At 37.6% G+C, this 20,151-nt stretch overlaps 1 protein-coding gene across 7 annotated transcripts in view; it reads right to left on the reverse strand.

Annotated features, from left to right (window-relative positions):
- NUCB2 (nucleobindin 2) overlaps positions 1-20,151 on the reverse strand; it is a 45,357-nt gene that overhangs the window by 23,000 nt on the left and 2,206 nt on the right. For all 7 annotated transcript variants that reach the window (XM_067749738.1, XM_067749743.1, XM_067749740.1 and 4 more), the window contains exons 2-4: positions 16,741-16,892; positions 4,872-5,015; positions 4,166-4,273 (exon numbers count right to left, since the gene is read on the reverse strand). In XM_067749738.1, the coding sequence (XP_067605839.1) occupies positions 4,166-4,273; positions 4,872-5,015 (252 nt within the window). In that variant the 5' untranslated portion in view covers positions 16,741-16,892. The remainder of the gene's footprint in view (positions 1-4,165; positions 4,274-4,871; positions 5,016-16,740; positions 16,893-20,151) is intronic.

Raw genomic sequence — 20,151 nt, forward strand, 5'->3', positions numbered from 1 at the left:
GAATAGGCAAATGCACAGATAATGAAAGTAGATTAATGGTTGCCAGGGGCTGAGGAGAGAAAGGAAAGGGGGAGTGATTGCTTAATGGGTACAGGGTTCCTTCTGGGGGGAAATAAAATTGTTCTAAAATTAGATAGTGGTGATGGTTACATGACTCTGTACATATAATAAAACCACTGAATTGTATACATTAAAGGGGCAAGTTTTATGGTATGTGAATTATATTTCAATAGTTTTTTTTTAAGTAATGTGGCCTCCTTAAGCTTTAGTCATTCCATATATAAACAACTTTTCAAAATTCATCTTTTTTAGGTTGTCTCCTTTGATTACATTTTTTCATAGATGAGTAATTCTATAAATGTTCCAAAATTTAAGAGACAAAATAGCTAGTGGTTTACCTTCTCTTGTTTAAAAATGCATTTTCAATCAGAAACTGCAAGTCTAACTAGCAATCAGGCACACAGACCCTTCAGGACTGAGTCAAGGGGGAGGAAGGGAAGGAAAAGAAACGCCTCAAGCAAGACCAAGAAAGAATGTTCAGAGAGGGAGGAGAGCTAAGAGAATATGCTGTTACAGAAGCAAAAAGAGTAGTACATTTCAAGGAGAGAATGGTCATTATTATTAGATAAAACAATAGTTCTCAAGTGTGGTCCCAAAGTGGAAGCATCAGCATCACCTGGGAACTTTAGATATGGAGGCCCTAGACTTACTGAATCAGAAAGTCAGGAGATGGGGCCCAGAAATCTGTTTTAACAATTTAAAATCTGAGAACCACTGAGATAAAATAAAGGAGTCCAGTAAGAAGAGGAATAAAAGGTGCTCACTAGATCTGGCAATTAAGAAATCACTGACAGGTACTTCCCTAGTGGTCCAGTGGTTAAGACTCCATGCTCCCAGTGCGTGGGACCTGGGTTTGATCTCTGGTCAGGGAACTAGGTCCCGCATGCTGCAACTAAAGATCCCGCATGTCGCAAATAAGACCCGGTACAGTCAAATAAATAAATATATATATATATATTTTAATTAAAAAAAAAATAAGGAAGTCAACTGATATCCTTCACAAAAGTACATTCAGGGAAGTGGTGTGGGTGAAGCCATAATCTTCCCAGTTAGCAATGTTTGGTAAGTGAAGAAACATAGTATGATTCTCCTTTCAAAATGCTTAGCTGACAACAAAGGACAACTTCTAACTTTTTTTTCCAGTTTTTCCGGAGACAGGAGGCTTTGCTCAGCTGTTTGTAATGATTCTGTCGGCTTGATTTTTATTGTCTATTTTTACTCAATTTCTTTTTCATTAAACAACTGTTTAACTTACTTCATTTTGTCTCCCCCCACGCAAGCCTATAGGGAATAGGAATTGACTGTGAAAGGAAGACAGTTATAAAAGTATTCTCCTATACCGAAGAAGGCAAGCTTGTTGTTTTCTTTTCCCTGATTATCTCTATATAGTAACTCCCATTACCCACACTGTCTGTTAGCCCCCAAATAACGCTCTTAGTCCTAACTGAAGTAAATAAGAGACATTGAAAGTTCTACATTAAATATCATTCATCCCAGGAAATTAGTTCCACAGCTCAAATGAATTTTTCAAGGAAACAAGAGATTATTCTCAAAACAATTCAGGGGACTGTAGATATCATACTAAGTGAAATAAGTCAGAGAAAGACAAATACCGCATGACATATGTGGAATCTAAAAAAACAGAACAAACAAACCAACTAAACCAAACAAAAAACAGATTCATAGATACAGAGAACAAATTGGTGGTTGCCAGAGTGGAGGGAGGTTGGGGAAGGAGTGAAATGGGTGAAGGGGATCAAGAGGTACAAACTTCCAGGTATAAAATAAATAAGTCATGGGGATGTAATGTACAGCATGAGGTCAATAATACTGTATTAACTTTGTATGGTGACAGATGGTTACTAGACTTATTGTGGTGATCATTTCACAATGTATACAAAAGTCAAATCACGATGTTGTACATATGAAACTAATATAATACTGTATGTCAAATATACTTCAATTAAAAAAAGATAATTCAGGGCTTCCCTGGTGGCGCAGTGGTTGAGAGTCCGCCTGCCGATGCAGGGGACACGGGTTCGTGCCCTGGTCCAGGAAGATCCCACATGCTGCGGAGTGGCTAGGCCCGTGAGCCATGGCCGCTGAGGCTGCGCGTCCGGAGCCTGTGCTCCGCAACGGGAGAGGCCACAGCTGTGAGAGGCCCGCGTACCACCAAAAAAAAAAAAAAAGATAATTCAAAAAAATAAAATAAAATAAAATAAAGATAATTCAAGGGAATTATTGGCATAAGGCTGTTACCATTCTCCCAGAAAAATTCACAGCCTCCAAGAGGACAGCTGTGAACTAAAAGCCACACACAGGGATTTCCCTCGTGGTGCAGTGGTTAAGAATCCACCTGCCAATGCAGGGGACATGGGTTTGAGCTCTGGTCTGGGAAGATCCCACGTGCCACAGAGCAACTAAGGCCGTGCGCCACAGCTACTGAGCCTGAGCTCTAGAGCCCGTGAGCCATAACTATTGAGCTTGAGTGCCACAACTACTGAAGCCCGAGCGCCTAGAGCCCATGCTCTGCAGCAAGAGAAGCCACCACAATGTAAAGCCCACACATCTCAACGAAGAGCAGCCCCCACTCACGGCAACTAGAGAAAGCCCATGTGCAGCAACGAAGACCCAACACAGCCAAAAATAAATAATAAATAAATAAATTTATTTAAAAAAAATAATAAATTAAAATAAATAAAAGCCACACACAGGTTCTGATAGTGGCCACAACCTAATGTGGGTCAGACTTTCACAGGGGCCCAGACCAGGGACAGAGACTAAAATAAGGATGTTTGATTCAGAAATTTTCCTTCAAACAAAGTTCCAGGTAAGATAACTTTTTACGAAAGTTAAAAACAGATAAACTAAAATAACATAAGCAAACCAATAAAATTATCTTGAGAGTTATAACTGAAAGTTTAAAATTAAATCATTGGAATTTTTTTTACTGCTGACTCTAAGATAAACCCAACTAAGTGGATTCACTACCCTTCAAGGGTGGGCTTTAAAAGAATCTCTCACGTCAGATCTTGGTTTTTACAACCTTCTTTCTTTATTGTGAATACTAAGGAGATGTCTAGGGCTAGGATAATGTCAAATAAATAGGGTTCTTAGGACAGAGACAAATAATTAAACCTCCCCTATTGAGATAAGATATGGCCCGTTACGTCTTCTATTAATCTGGACCTGATTAAAACACCAGAACTAAACGTGTGCTAAACCTTTGAATAGCTTCCGGCTGTCCTCACATCATGATTCAAGCCCCTTACCATGATGTACAAGGCCCTCTGTCATCTAGCCCATGACTCTTTCCAACCTCATCTTTTGGCCAGTCATGGCCTCCACTTCCCAGGCCAGGTTCCAGCAACAGTTACTCCTTCCAGGTTCCTATATATTCCTGTCTCTGTTCCCTTGTACCTTGGCCTAGCACGTCTCCCAGTCTTTCTGCTTTTCTCAGCCGCATATTTAAGCACAGGCATAATCTCTACCAGGAAGAAAGACTTCCCACCTTCCCCCACTGCTTCCTACTGAATTAGGTGTCCATCCTCTGTATCTCCAAAATGTATTATACACTCAGCGTATATTTATCTTAGTAATCTTTTTCTGGATGTTAGTCTCCCCTGAGGGTTCTTTAAGGGCTAAGAATGAGTCTTTGTGTTTTGTTTGTTTGTTTTAATTATTTATTTTTTTATTTTTGGTTGCGTTGGCTCTTCATTGCTATGCGCGGGCTTTCTCTAGGTGCAGCAAGCGGGGGCTACTCTTCCTTGCAGTGCACAGGCTTCTCATTGCAGTGACTTCTCTTGCTGCGGAGGACGGGCTCTAGGTGCGTGGGCTTCAGTAGTTGTGGCATGCGGGCTCAGTAGTTGTGGCTCACGGGCTCTCGAGCACAGGCTCAGTAGTTGTGGCAAATGGGCTTAGTTGCTCCGTGGCATGTAGGATCTTCCCAGACCAGGGCTCGAACCTGTGTCCCCTGCACTGGCAGGTGGATTCTTAACCACTGTGCCACCAGGGAAGTCCCGAGTCTTATCTTTGTAATCCCAATACTTAGCTCAGTGTCTGGCATGCTCAAGTGTTTGTTAAATAATTATTTAATTACATTTACCTTTATTTCCTCTATGTCTGCTTTCTGGAGCTTTTCTCTGAAATGATTATCTGTTTCCAGCACATCAATCACTTGCTTGAGGTATTCATCATAATAAAGTCCAGTATCCTTCAAATTAAGAAACAAACAGTAACTCTTCTGAAAGTTTTTCCTTTCCTGTATCTAAAGATTTCAATCCTAAAAAAACAAACAAACAAAATAAAAAACGTCTAGCAAAATGGCATTGAGACATACCTACTTTGATAGTTTGGGCAGCCAAAGTTAAAAGCTGTATTTCTCAAATGAAGAGAGTTGTATCAGGACCAACGTCATGTTTTACTCTTACATAAAGGTAGATTTTCTACATGGCTTAGACAGTGAATACTTAACCAATATACTAATTGGTTTTACCCCCTTGTCGCCTGTCTCTCCTCATTGTTATCTGTCTCTTCTCTGAATATAGTACGTTTTCTTGGTTGGTTATCTCTACATTGGAAATATATTATGATTAATTCTTCTATACACTAATATACTAATTAGATATATATATCTAATATAACTACATTAAAAAAACTTTGTCTGATATTAAAGAACATATGCTTATCCAATACTCTTTTTACTGCTATTTCAGAAATAGTTCCTAAATGTCCAATTTTATAAGTAATAAATTCTTAGCAATATTTTAGTTAAAATTCTTCCCACAAGGTTATCTTTAGCATTCACTTACTGGTGGTTCTATCTTTGCACTGTCCACAGGTTGAGCATTTTCTACTTTTGTCTTGTCTATGTCTATAGGCACAGCTTCAAGAGCAGTAAGTATACATGTAACCAAGAGAAAACAGTATTGTAGTAGGATGGTCCTCCACATCATCTGAAATAAAGGTACAATTATATTAAGGTTCTGAAAAGACGTTTTCAAACTATATATACATGCATTCCCAATGCCACATTAATAATATATTTAATTTCAGGAAGTTTAATTCAACAAAAGAATTCTAGGAAAGGGGTTAAAAATAGATTATAACATCAAAAATAATGCTTAAAATAGATCACTAAAGAAAATCAGGAAAGAAATGCTTTTCAGCTAAAATTGAAATGACAAGTAAACAAAATTTTAAAGTTTAAACTGCTATATAATATAAGAAAACATTTGGTTAATTATAAAAGCTTCAGATAAAGACAGTAATGAGGGACTCAATTTTTTTTAAAATAAATAGTCCAAGTTTAAGAAAGGGAGAAGGGGGACTTCCCTGGTGGCACAGTGGTTAAGACTACATGCTCCCAATGCAGGGGGCCCGGGTTTGATCCCTGGTCAAGGAACTAGATCCCACATGTATGCCGCAACTAAAAGTTCACATGCTGCAACTAAGGAGTCCACATGCTGCAACTAAGGAGCTGGCGAGCTGCAACTAGGAGCCCGCCAGCCGCAACTAAGACCTGGCACAACCAAATAAATAAATAGTTTTTTTAAAAAAAAGAGAGAAGGGAAAACTATTTATTTTTTTCTCTATTAAAATACTAAAGAGCCAAAATTATTTCTGGATATAATATTTAAATTAGCTTCAATCGAATTTTGAAAATAAGTTGCTCTATGAACATAAATTGATTAAAAGAGACAAATAACTGGCTACAAGTATTCTCTTAACTTTCCTAGACATTATTTTACCATAGCCAATAGTCTTATGTTAAAATTCTGTTTGGCCAATAATTTTTCAGATAAATAGGTCAATAAAATATCAAGCAGGGTGTAACAGCATTGAAGCAAAAGAGGAACAAATACTGCTGGTCCCGCAATATTATTCAAACCTTGCTCATTCAGCTTCTACTTCATAAGGATCTTTGTAGCTCCAGAGGACCTACTACAAGAATTAGAATGAATAAAAAGGTCATACTTAATTGATTTTATATAGAGAGAGTGATATTAGGATCCAAGTCAAAAATAATGGTCTGACCATCAATCTGGAATATGCATTATTAATTTAGAGACTCCCAAACTTAGCTGGCCATGGACTTTTTTTTTTTAAGTAACATGTTTTTATCTACAGAACACAATTTGGAAGAGTACATTGCCTCATTTTCATCACAACCCTACGTAATACATAGAACAGTGACTCATTTTATGGATGAAGAAATTTTTAATGGAAACAAATCACTCATAGAGCATTGTCTTGCATTAACAAAATCACTAGAATCCACATTTTAGTGCTATTTCTAGTATATCAAACTTTTTAGCATCTTTATTGAGATATAATTCACATGCCATAAAATTCACCCATTTAAGGTACAGGATTTGACTATTCTATAAAGATGCTACTCAAAGTTTAGTTCTCAAACCTGAAGGATAAAATCATCTGGGAGCTTGTCAGAAATGCAAATTCTCAGCCTGCAGCCAAGACCTCTGAAATCAGAATCTCTGGGGTGGGGACCCAGAATCTGTTTTAACAAACAATCCAGGTGATCCACCTATATACGTATGCTCAAGGCCAAGATTCACTCTTCTCTAGGACACTAGTTCAACATGATTGCCGTGAATAAATGGTTTTTATAATGAAATGTTTGGGAGATACTGGCTCAATGAAGCTAAATAAGTTTCCACCTTCATAAGACTTTCAGAACTTCAGATTGGCTACTCTGCATTATGAATCTCTAATAGAAAGATAGTTTGTTTCTCCACAGAATCTTTTCCTAACCATGAATTACCTCCTCTTCCCACAATTATTTTTTATGACAACAAAGTTTACTTCTCATTCATGCTTCATGCCCGCTGTGGGTACGTGTTTTATTTTTGCTCTTTTGAGATACAATTTACATGCTATAAAACTTACCCTTTTCAATTGTACAATTCAGTGGTTTTTAGTATATTCACAAGGCTGTGCAATTATCACCATTATCCAATTTTAGAATATTTTCATCACTCTAAAAAGAAACCCCATACCAATTAGTAGTCACTCCCCACTCCCCCTATTCTCTCAGTCTCTGGCAACCATTAATCTACTTTCAGTCTATATAGATTTGCCTATTCTGGACATTTCATATAAAACATGTGGCCTTTTGTATCCGGCTTTTTTCATTTAGCATTGTTTTCAAGGTATAACCATGTTGTAACACGAATCAGCACCGCATTCTTTTTTTTTGGCTGCATTGGGTCTCGTTGCTGCGTGCAGGCTTTCTCTAGTTGTGGGGAGTGAGGGCTACTCTTCATTGGGGTGTGCAGGCTTCTCATTGCAGTGGCTTCTCTTGTTGCAGAGCACAGGCTCTAGGCGCGCGGGCTTCAGTAATTGTAGCATGCAGGCTCAGTAGTTGCGGCATGCGGGCCCTAGCGTGTGCAAGCTTCAGTAGTTGTGGCGCATGAGCTCAGTAGTTGTGGCTCGTGGGCTCTAGAGCGCGGGCTCAGTAGTTGTGGCACACGGGCTTAGTTGCTTTGAGGCATGTGGGACCTTCCTGGACCAGGGATCGAACCCGTGTCCCTGCATTGGCAGGCAGATTCTTAATCGCTGTGCCACCAGGGAAGTCCCAGCACTTCATTCTTTTTTACAGCTGAATAGATTTGCCATTGTATGGATATTCCACATTTTGTTTATCAATTCATCAGTTGATGGACATTTGGGTTATTTCTACTTTTTTGGCTAGTGTGAATAATGCTACTACGAACATTTGTGTTCAGGTTTTTGTGTTAGCATATTTTGAATTCTTTAGGTTGTATACCTAGGAGTAGAATTGTTAGGTCAATTCCATAACTCCATGTTTAATTTTTTGAGGAACTGCCAAACTGTTTTCCATAGCAGCTGCACCTTTTTCCACTACCACCAGCAATATAAGAGGATTCTAATTTTTCCACATACTAACCAACACGTGCTATTGTCTATCTTTTTTATTATAGCCACCCTACTGGGTGTGAAGCGGTATCTCACTGTGATTTTGATTTGCATTTCACTGGCTAATGATGTTGAGCATCTTTTCAAGTATTTATTAGCTATACCCTTTACCCTTAAAAAAATTAATTTGAAAATATTAAGTTAGTTGTTTTTTTAAAAACTCTGAATTGAAAGTTTTGTTTACCTTTGCAAGTCCCATATGCCACTGTAAACAGGCTGACCAAATGACCATTAAACAACGTAAAAGTTTTAAGTGTAATCATGGTTGAAAGGCCCAAGTTATGACTTAACTGCTCAAGTCAATTTTGATCTCTTCTACACACACTTCTGGAGCTTAATTAAGTCTCCGCAGCCCCTAACATGGTACCTGTACAGTTAGAAAATGAATAATTGCTAAAATGGTTTGAATAGTCTCTCTATAATAATGTACACAGAGAAAGTCAGCTCAGGGATATACCTCCATAACTTCATTTTGCAGATCCCATCAGGAACTGTGATTATCCCTTGATGTGGTCAATCCAGAGTTCAAAAGAATCTTTCAGGACTTCCCTGGTGGTGCAGTGGTTAAGAATCCGCCTGCCAATGCAGGGGACACAGGTTCAATCCCTGATCTGGGAAGGTCCCACATGCCACGGAGAGGCTGAGCCTGTGCACCACAACTACTGAGCCTGTGCTCTAGAGCCCGCGGGACACAACTACTGAGCCTGTGTGTCGCAACTACTGAAGCCAGCATGCCTAGAGCAACAAGAGAAGCCACCACAATGAGAAGGCTGCGCACCACTACAAAGAGTAGCCCCTGCTCGCTGCCACTAGAGAAAGCCCTTGTGCAGCAATGAAGACACAACACAGCCAAAAATAAAATAAAATTTTAAAAAAATACATTAAAAGAATCTTTCATACAGACTTCTCCCCTCCACCTGCGTCATCTCCGATGTCCCTTAGGCTCTCCTTTTCCCACCATACAACACACGCACACATTAATAAGCAGTTCTGTCTTAGCAATTGGCAGCTATGTCACATACCTTGAAATATGCTCTTTTTTTTATAGTGTCCACCTTTACTTCAATACACAATAGAAGCTGAGAGTAATAAAAATAAACTATAGATAAATCCAATCTTGGAAGTGGAATCTCTTTACCAATTTGTCACTTCTGCTCTCTCACTCTTCTTTCAAGTCTACCATAAATACGAAGAGAGTCAAGCAAGAATGTGTTTGTATATATGAATATGTCTATGTGTCTGTGTCCTGACAGCATCTCAAAGTGACAGAAAGTCTCTGGGCATCTACTCTAAAACACTGACTGAATTTATGGTTCATAAACATTTCACTGGGTCCCAGGCTTATAAATAACGATAGAAACCATCTATTGAGTGTCTACTATGTAGCAAGCAGTATGCCAAACTTTTTTATTATATTAACTAATCTATTTCTTATAAAGGCCCTGTGAAATAAATATTATTATTCCCATTTTATAGTACAGGAATCTGAAACATATCAGTTAAAAAACTTGATCTGGGTCACACAGCAGTAAATCGTAGATCCAGAGTTTGGACCTGGGAGTGACTGACTTCAAAGAGTATGTCTGCTTTTAAGCACTGGTTCTCAAAGTGTGGTCCCTGAACGAGCAGCATCTGCACCACCTGGGAATTTGTTAGAAATGCAAATTATCAGGGCTTACTCCAGATCTTCTAAATCAAAGAATCTTTGAGGAGGGTGAGGAAGAGAAGAGGGGGGGCAAAATCTATTTTAACAAGCCCTATAGGTGATTCTGAGGCATGCTAACATTTGAGGACATACTGCCTCTCCTTAGCTCTATTATTCACAAACCTCTTCTACTATGAGAGACAAAGAGAATGCGTATCTGAAAAGTAAATTTGGATCCTCAAGGAAATGAAAGTCAGATGTTACATCTAAGAAGGGTAAGGCAAAACTAAACTTAGGTTTATATTCTAATTCCAGCTGTACCATTCACTTGCTATGTGGTCATAGGTCAGTCAGTTAACTTTCCCTGCTTCCTCATTTTTTTAAATAATGAATTTTTTTAAAGAGACTTTAACTAGACTTCAGTATTCTTTAAGCTCTTAGATTCTATTATCAGCTTATTCTTTTGAATAATGTGTAGATCTTTTCTGTTACCTTATCAGAAATACTACTAAAATTGTTTGTACTCACACCAATTGTAAGAAATTAAATTATATGATTTATAAATGTCTTTAAACCAAACATTGCTTATTCAGCCAGCTGAAAATTACCTTGGTAGATCAAATAGAAGATCTGGGTGCTGGGATACAAAGAATACAAAAATCAACTACCAAAGAAAGTTCCTATCTAGATAAAATAAGAATGAAGTAAAGCCAGGAATGTTTCACACTTCCCATACAGAGTGTGAGACACTGTACACTTTAAAAAGAGTGAATTTTATGATATATGAATCATATGACAACTTTTTTTTAAAGTAATGAAAAATAGAGCAAAAAATCTGAGCTTATAAAATAAAATGCGAACATTAAAAAAGGAACAAATACAATTTACAAATATCATTTACCTACAAAAGTAAAGAGGTTTTAGAACTAGCCATGCTCTATAAATTTTCATAATTATCCAATTTTTACATTCTTAATGATTTTTGTCTGTTTGTCCTATCATACTAGAAAAGTGAAAATCTTGCACTTTAATTTTGGATTTATCTGTTTTTCCTTATAATTCTGTCCATTTTCATTTGAATATTTTGAGGCTATGTTATAAAATGTACACAAATTTGGGCTTCCCTGGTGGCGCAGTGGTTGAGAGTCTGCCTGCCGATGCAGGGGACACGGGTTCGTGCCCCGGTCCGGGAAGATCCCACATGCCACGGAGCGGCTGGGCCCGTGAGCCATGGCCGCTGAGCCTGCGCGTCCGGAGCCTGTGCTCCGCAACAGGAGAGGCCACAACAGTGAGAGGCCCGCGTACTGCAAAAAAAAATGTACACAAATTTAAGATTTTCTAGGTTTCTGGTGGGTTTAATCTTTTTCACATTTGAGTGACCTTTATACCCCAATTTGCCTTAAGGTCTATTCTGACAGTAATATAGGTAAACCAGTTCTCTTTTGATTAGTGTGTAGATACACACAAACACACACACACACATTCTCACACACTTTATTTTATTTATTTTTTCCATTCTCTAATAAATTTTCTTTTATTTGTATGATAAAGACCAGTTATATATAAAAAATAAGTGTCATATTTTGGGTTTTTTTGGTTATTTTGAAGTACACTTGATAAGGATGAAATCTTCCTAGCTCATATTTTTATTTTTTTAACTTTTTATTTTATATTGGAGTATAGCCGATTAACAATTTTGTGATAGTTTCAGGTGCACAGCAAAGGGACCCAGCCATACATATGCATGTATATCCATTCTCCCCCAAACTCCCCTCGCATCCAGGCTGCCCCATAACATTGAGCAGAGTTCCCTGTGCTATACAGTAGCTCCTTGTTGGTTATCCATTTTAAACATAGCAGTTCATACGTTTTTTTTAAATTCAGCCTAATAATCTTTCCAACTAGAGTATTTTTTCTGTTTATATTTAATCAAATTACTGACATTGTACTTAATTCCTCAGTTTAATATCTCAGAAATCAGAGTGTTTTTCAGTTAATGGAATATTAAAATGTGGTTGACTAAGTGGCAATAGCAACATAATCTTTACTGCCTGCACATGCATGAACTTTATTATAGCTATTCCTACTTCCATCACTTCAGACTGAGTTTTTGCATTTTGGGTACTTCACAAATTGAATTTAATTGCCATTTAAAATATCTTCAAAAGGATTCAATTGTGATTTGGCATTGAAATGAAAAGCTATTCTGGGGAATTCCCTGGTTGCCTAGTGGTTAGGATTCTGGGCTTTCAATGCCGTGGCCCAGGTTCAATCCCTGGTCGGGGAATGAGATATACCGCAAGCCTCGCAGCCAAAAAAAAAAATATTTTGTAAACATAGAAATGAAGCAGCTGATATTAGTGAAGCAAATATTTGATGTTAAAGGAATAACAGCAACTTTACATTTTCTTGTAAAAGAACATTTAAGTGCTTCACCTGACTTTAGACAGGAAGATACCAACAAATAGACAAAGCTGCCTTACATTTTGAGATGCAACAAGATTATCTATGAGCAGCCAAACAACGCAAATGAAGGCAGTAGAAACTGACAATGCCTCCAACAAATAAAAAAAAAATTATAGAACATGAGGCTGATTTGATGGATTCATGAATCGTTAAGGCAAATGTTAATTTGTCAGAGACTTCTATCAAGACTAAACAGAAGCTGCATAATTTCCATGTAATCTGACGAAGAAACAAAGCTGAATTTAGTCAATAGGAAATGCTGAAAAAATCCTGATGTTCTTCACAGGCCTCAAAATGATATACTAATGCTAAAGGTACTAAAGAGATTGATATCCTGAGAATGGGTTACATAGGGAATAGCATATCACTGAAACACTAGCATAAGCACCTATGGCCAAAAGTTGCTGCCATATTAAATTTTAAACTACAAAAGCATTTCCCAAAAACGTTACTGTGTATGCAAAAGAGGGATTATGGCTGAGTTAAAGGAAGGCTAGATAAATCTGGTTTGAATGTTCAAGAGCCTTTCGTGGTCTGCCAAGGGTATGAGTTTAGTTCTTGATGCATTCTGAGGCTGCATACATGATGCCTGGGATTGTTTTAAAAATAATCTGGGGGCTTCCCTGGTGGCGCAGTGGTTGAGAGTCCGCCTGCTGATGCAGGGGGCACAGGTTCGTGCCCCGGTCCGGGAGGATCCCACATGCCGTGGAGCGGCTGGGCGCGTGAGCCATGGCCGCTGAGCCTGCGCGTCCGGAGCCTGTGCTCCACAACGGGAGAGGCCACACCAGTGAGAGGCCCGCGTACCGCAAAAAAAAAAAAAAAAAGAATAGGTTGCTGGAAAGGTATCACAACTTGATGTTATTCCTGATGCCATGTCTAGACAAAATATAACCCCTCAACATTTTAGTCAATAAACAACTGAAGGAGAGGTTGAGGAAAGAAGATGGATCTGACAACTTTCCATTGTCATCTTTTGAAAAGCACTGGCATCAAAGCTTGCAAAATGAATGTCAGAGGCTTGGAAGAAAATTCCAGGCAAATGGTCTTAAAGAAATTCCCAGAATAAAATTACCCTCACTCTTCATAGTAGAGAGAACAATGTCGTGTGGGAAAACACAAACATTCACAATTCTGAATCAAGGAAGCATTTCAAAAGACTCAGACTATGAATGTGAAAAAGCCTTAGGAATACCTTAACCAATTTATTTAACTTGTAATTTCTTTATGTATCTGCAAAAGTGATGTGAGAAAAATCTATATGTTTAAATGAATCTTAAAAAGCACTTTCAAAAAAAAAAAAGCACTTTCAGTAAACACAAAATGAAATTATAAGTGATAAAGCACAGTGTAATAATTTAACTGGCAGTATGTGTTCTATATAGTATAAACTGGTGTCTTAATATCAATGGAGTCTTAGAGTTGATGAAACACCATCTTCTTTTCGGCTTTCTATTTATCCTGCCTCTTTAATATTTATCTCCTCTCCTTTCTTGCGTGTTTTTTAAAATTTTGTTTTTGATTGATGAGGAATTTTTAAAATACATTTTTCCCTTCTATTAGTTTCTAATCTTTTACTGTTTATTCTAGAAATAATTAGGACAATTAACTTACTGAAGTCTAAAGCTAATTAAAACATTTACTCCTTAATAAGCCCTCAATAAATGTTAACTGTTATAACAAAAGAAATGAAAATTTTTCTAGCTCATTAGGTAGAAAAGTAACGATACAAAGATGTCTTTAAATACCAAGATAATGTCAAATGTATCAGAGATAGGTTTACAGATTTTCATTAACCCAATAATATACAAATGTCCATACAAAAGAAGGAGAGATGAATGATAAGGAGAGGCAATGGAAAGAAAGGGAGAATAATTTACTTCTCTTCCACTATCAGGTTAGTAAGAATGGCCTTCTCCTTTCTTTTATCACTCTCTTCTTCCATAAGAACAGAGTCCTAAAGAGGAAATATTGGGCCAAACTAGCTGGCTGACACAGCAGACTGATCCAAACCAGGATAGACTGAAAATTAACGCTCTGAAGTAGGATAATATGAAATTCTAAATCAGGCAGTGATCTCAAGACAGCATGGAGGGATTTCCCTGGTGGTGCAGTGGTTAAGAATCCACCTGCCAATGAAGGGGACATGGGTTCGAGCCCTGGTCCGGGAAGATCCCACATGCCGCAGAGCAACTAAGCCCCTGCTGCATGACTACTGAGCCTGCGAGCCACAACTACTGAACCCATGCACCACAACTACTGAAGCCCGCGTGCCTATAGCCCGTGCTCCACAACAAGAAAAGCCACCGCAATGAGAAACCTGCGCAACACAAGGAAGAGTAGCCCCCACTCACCGCAACTAGAGAAAGCACGTGCACAGCAAAGACACAACACAGCCAAAAAATAAATTAAAAAAAAGAAGACAGCATGGAAAGCACTGATCCCAAAGGCATTAGAGCCTCAAGAAAAATTACAAAATAAGCAGAGTTCTTGGGACTTCCCTGGTGGTCCAGTGGTTAAGAATCTGCCTTCCAATGCAGGGGACACAGATTCAATTCCTGGTGGGGGAACTAAGATCCTATATGCCACGGGGCAACTAACCCTGTGTGCCACAAAGAGAGAGAAGCCCATGCACCACAAGACCCAGCACAGCCAAAATTAAAAAAAAAAAAAAAGCAGAGTTCTTAAGCCTCTCCTAACATGCAGTAGATACAAAATAATTTCCCTAAATGTCCAAGTCCTAAAAATAAGTTTAACTCTCCTTCCCTGTCTCCACCAAATCAAAATTCCCATTCATAAACAGAGGCACATTTCTCAACTACTGATTCGTACCAGTAATTATCCAGATTAAGTTTACTTGGGGTGTGTATGTATGTGTGTGTTTCTCAAGAGTTTCATGTTTTGCTTGTTTGTAAGGAGAAAAACCCTGGAAGTGATTAAAAAGCATGGTCATGGGTGAGAAGTGTGAAGAGTACAAAAAACTGAAACTAGTTTGTCTCTCTTTCCTTTTGTTTCTCTTCTTCCTCCCTCATCCATCTCTTTCTCCCTCCCCCAACCCTCCTCTTTTACTCCTATTCCTTTTAAATTTAAGACTGAATTGAAGTACGTTTTCTTTAATCTGTTGTATGCTATTTATTAATTTAACAAATATTTACTAAGTACTCACTATATTCCAGCCATTATGCTGGATACAAAGGTAAGTGAGATAGACATGGTCCCTACCCTCACAGAGTTTTCAATCTCGTGTGGAAGGCAGCCTATTAAGTAAACAATTGCAATTTGAAAAAAGCTGCTTACAAAGCAACATGCAGCATGATCCTTTCTGTTAATTGAAAAACTTTTAAGGCATTAAAATAGTATTCAGCAAATAAGACGTTTTCAGTCAGGTGACTAAAAATGCTAAATGTCTTAATTTGCTCCTTATATTCCTTCTAATATTCTTAAAAGATTCACTGAATCTTTAGGTTCTTCCCCCATCCAATTTCCATTTCCTAAATTTCAGTTTCCTTTTCTCAAAACTTTATTTCAATTCACTTTCTTTACAGATGTAATGGCAATTGAATCATTTCATGTGACAAGTATAGGGTATATTTACATAATATTTACCCAAAAAGGTCTGGAAGGAAATAAAATATTGGTATACCTAAGTAAGTTAAGCAAGGGCTAGTAGTTAAGTAAGAGGAAATTTCAAGACGGTTAACAGTTAAGTTGTTTTAAAAAAACCACAATTTTTAACCAAGAAGAAAGGTAAAAATGTTCATTGCGTGACAACATTGAATTTAAATGTATCTTAAGGTGGATTACACTTTTCAACATAAATTTACTTCCTGATGACTTATTATGTGATACTCTTAGGATAACTTATCTCTGTCTTTATAGTACTTTGCATAAAGCAAGTGGCTCAATAAATGTTAGCTACACAACCAACATCTACTATTGAACATTTATGGGTAATTTTTTTTAAATAACCAGAACAAATACCCAATCAAGACAGAAAACCTTCTATAATGAATCATGGGATAAACATAACAAAAGAAAAACAGTGTATTAGATGAAAGTTATTTCCTTCTAGAGACAATGGTCAGACTAGAGCTCTGCCGTGGCAAACTACTGAAGCTTCTTTGAGAGGTTATCACAGCTTACAGATATCAGAGATGAAAGAGAAAAAGATCCATATTGTGGCAAATACTTCTATTTCCCAGCCAATATCCAAATCTTCCCTTCCTCTTCAATAACAAAAGCCCAATTTTGTTCAGGGCAGCCATGTATCCAGCTACATTTCCCTGCTTCCCTGGTAGCCTGAGCTTTGGTTCAGGATAATCTCCTTAAAGGGAGAGGATGCATCCTTCTTTGTCTTCGCCTTGCTGCCTGGAACTCTGCTTTGACAGTTAGAGCTCTGGCAGCTATTTTGGACTACGAGGACCAGGGCCACATCTTAGGAACAGCAGATCAAAGAACTGGAAAAAGTTTAGGTCCCTGGTGACTTTATGAAGCTACTACACCTATCCTAGGCTGCTTACTTCAAGAATCACTTTACATGAGAAAATAAATATTTTATGTTGAAGCCACCACTAAGTCTGTTTTCATTTTTGCTTTCTTAACTGATCACTTACCTTCAAACAGGTAAAGAATTTTTATCTCCTTTTTACAGATCAGGCAACTGAGATCCAGAGAGGTAAGATGACTTGCACAAGATCAGTCAGTGAAGAGGTGGGTCTGGCTCCTGGCTCAATGCTTTTTCGCAAGAACTGACTCTTAACAGGTTCTAAATATATGTAAAAAAAAAAAAAATTAAAAATAAACATAAATTTAGCCTTATTACAGTGGTAATGGCACATGACAGTGTAAACATTTGTCAAATCCTGTGATAAGAAAAGGTGCCAAATTTCTATAAAGTGGAATGAGACTGTATCATATTCCAGTGGGGGAAGGGAAAGAAATATATTAACTAAACAGAATCAAAGACCAGAATAAGCAAAGATACTCATTTATTGTACCCAGGTTTTACCATATTGCTCCTCTTTTAAATAACTAAGAAAAGTTCAAATTAAAAGCTTATTTTCCTCTGCAATGAGACTTCAATATATAGGGTAAGTTTCCCCATTAAATCCTTAACTGGAATTTTTCTTAAAATCTTTATCTGGAATCTTTTTTTAATCTTAGCACCACTTTTAAAAATTAACCTTGGCCCCAGCCTCAGACATAGTGATCAGTAATAAAGCAAAACATCTCAAAATCTTTTTTGAAATCCACTACCTAACTGTAAAATACAAGGCAGTTAGCTCATGTGCAAACTCACCAGTGAACATAATTATTTCTAAGCAGTATGTAAAGAAAATAAGGAAATAAAATATCTTCAAGTTTTAAGAACACAGATTTGTTTCTTTTCATGGTACTATATTTAACATAAAATTATCTAAGCAGGAGAGTAATCATATGCATGTAATATGTCGGAAAGGCACATGACTTTTATTAACACAGCATGGTCAAAAATAAACAGCAGGGCTTCCCTGGTGGCGCAGTGGTTGAGAGTCCGCCTGCCGATGCAGGGGACACGGGTTCGTGCCCCGGTCCGGGAAGATCCCACATGCCACGGAGCGGCTGGGCCCGTGAGCCATGGCCGCTGAGCCTGCGCGTCCGGAGCCTGTGCTCCGCAATGGGAGAGGCCACAGCAGTGAGAGGCCCGCGTACCGCAAAAAAATATATATATAAAAAAATAAAAATAAACAGCAGATTTAATCCTAAACACCCTCATTTACTGGCAAGCTATTTGACTCTCTGAGTCTCGATTTTCCTATCTATAAAATTGAACTAATACTTCTCCATAAGTTTTTGACTGGATGAAAGTAAGAATGAATACAATGTAACTAGCACAGTACTGGCAATAGTAAATGCTCCATAAACAGTAATGCCCTTCCTGTCTTGAAAATTTAATATCTATATATTTAAATTAAATCTGTGCTGTAGACACCCAAAGTCATTGAACTTAAAAAGCAATAAACCAGTTTGACATACAACCTTAAATGTCATTTTTTGAAAGGCCATGTTAGAGCTCTCCTCTGAGCATTGCCATAGCCAAAGTCCTGATGCAGCTGTAGGCCAATGAAAAGAATACATCCAACAAAAGAAGAACACAATCTCTTCCTCCCTGGAATTAAAACAGAGCTTCCGGGCTTCCCTGGTGGCGCGGTGGTTAAGAATCCGCCTGCCAGTGCAGGGGACATAGGATCGAGCCCTAGTCCAGGAAGATCCCACATGCCGTGCAGCAACTAAGCCCATGCGCCACAACTACCAAGCCTACGCTCTAGAGCCCACGAGCCACAACTACTGAGCACAGCATGCTGCAAGTACTGAAGCCCACGCGTCTACAGCCCATGCTCCGCAACAAGAGAAGCCACCGCAATGAGAAGCCCGCGCACCTCAACAAACAGTAGCCCCTGCTCGCCGCAACTGGAGAAAAGCCTGCGAGCAGCAGCGAAGACCCAACGCAGACAAAATAAACAACTAAATAAATAAAATATATATGAAAAAAGAAACTTTCTAAAATTAAAAAAATAAAAAAAATAAAACATCAGATGTATGACCAGCTGAGCTGGACTCCAACCCTTCCCTGTATCAAGATATCAGCATAGATCTTAGTGTCTCTGCTGCTCATATCTGTAGAAAAGGACACCAATCAAGAAAACCAGTATATTGCCTTTTTTTCCAACCTTAAAAGACAGTTTCAGTATTCTTTTTTTTAAATTAACCATTCTTTTAATTGAAATATAGTTAATTTACAATGTTGTGTTACTTGCAGGTATACAGCAAAGTGATTCAGTTATATATATATTTATATTTATTCTTTTTCAGATTCTTTTCCACTATAGGTTATTACAAGATATTGAATATAGTTTCCTATGCTATACAGTAGGTCCTTGTTTATTTTATATATAGTAGTGTGTAGTAGTGTGTATATGTTAATCTCAAACTCCTAATTTATCTCTCCCTCTCCCCTACAGTATCCTTGATGATAAGGCTTCTGAAAAGCAGTTACTGTTGCTCATATGTATACTCAATAAACATATGAGCAACAGTAAGAATTTTAAATATATTAAAATTACAATGTCTTCATTATTTACACATACTGTACTTCAATAATTAAAATACAGTATGTCAGGAAGCTCTGCCAAAAACAACAAAGAAAAAACAAACAAACACAAAACTGGCAAAAATAAAAGCATGCAACTGCTATCTCATTTTCCATTAGGCTGCTTTAAATTTTTAAAATCAGAGAATGCTGGGACCAGAAATGATCTTAGAGGTCGTTCGGTTCAGACCCTACTTTTATAAAAGGTTATAAGGCACAGGGAGGTTAACTGAGTTGGCCGAGATCATTTGGCAGAGCCAGGATTGGAATCTGGCCATTTAATTCTAAGTAAAAGTACTTTTTACCATATTGTGGTGGTTTTTAAAAATTTTAGATTGAAAATCATTAAAGTGATCAACACTTTTCCTTGAATAAATTATTTTAAATTGTTAGGAGCCTGTTTTTTAAAGCCTATAAACTAATTGCATGTATTAAACAGAAAAATAACAATTTCCCCTTTCTAGACCTTCAATAATTTAGAAAAAGTTAATCACCTATCATGCCAAATATAGTCAACTCAATTACAATACTTAAAAGATTATTGACTTTAAGAATTATTTTCAGTACATTTTGAAATCCTACACTTGATTCCTCCAGCTACCCAGTACTTAAAAGGGTATTTTGCACACTTCAGTCATCTAAAGGGTCCTTAGAAAGTGGAAAGGAATTTAAATATTATTCCAAATAACACAAAATTAGTTTGGTATGTCTATAGAGGTACATAACATATCCCAAAATAAAAAGACACTGGATTGATCATGTTACTGATACTCTATATTAGTGCCCATAATCAATAACTAGTGTTTTGAAAGGTACCCTTATTGCCTTAATTGTGCATTTCATTTTAACTGGTATTTACAGAGCACAAACCAACTTGGCAAAAAGCATACTGAAA

The sequence above is a fragment of the Pseudorca crassidens genome, chromosome 9, assembly GCF_039906515.1.
Source record: "Pseudorca crassidens isolate mPseCra1 chromosome 9, mPseCra1.hap1, whole genome shotgun sequence".
In the NCBI taxonomy this organism is placed as follows: domain Eukaryota; kingdom Metazoa; phylum Chordata; class Mammalia; order Artiodactyla; family Delphinidae; genus Pseudorca; species Pseudorca crassidens.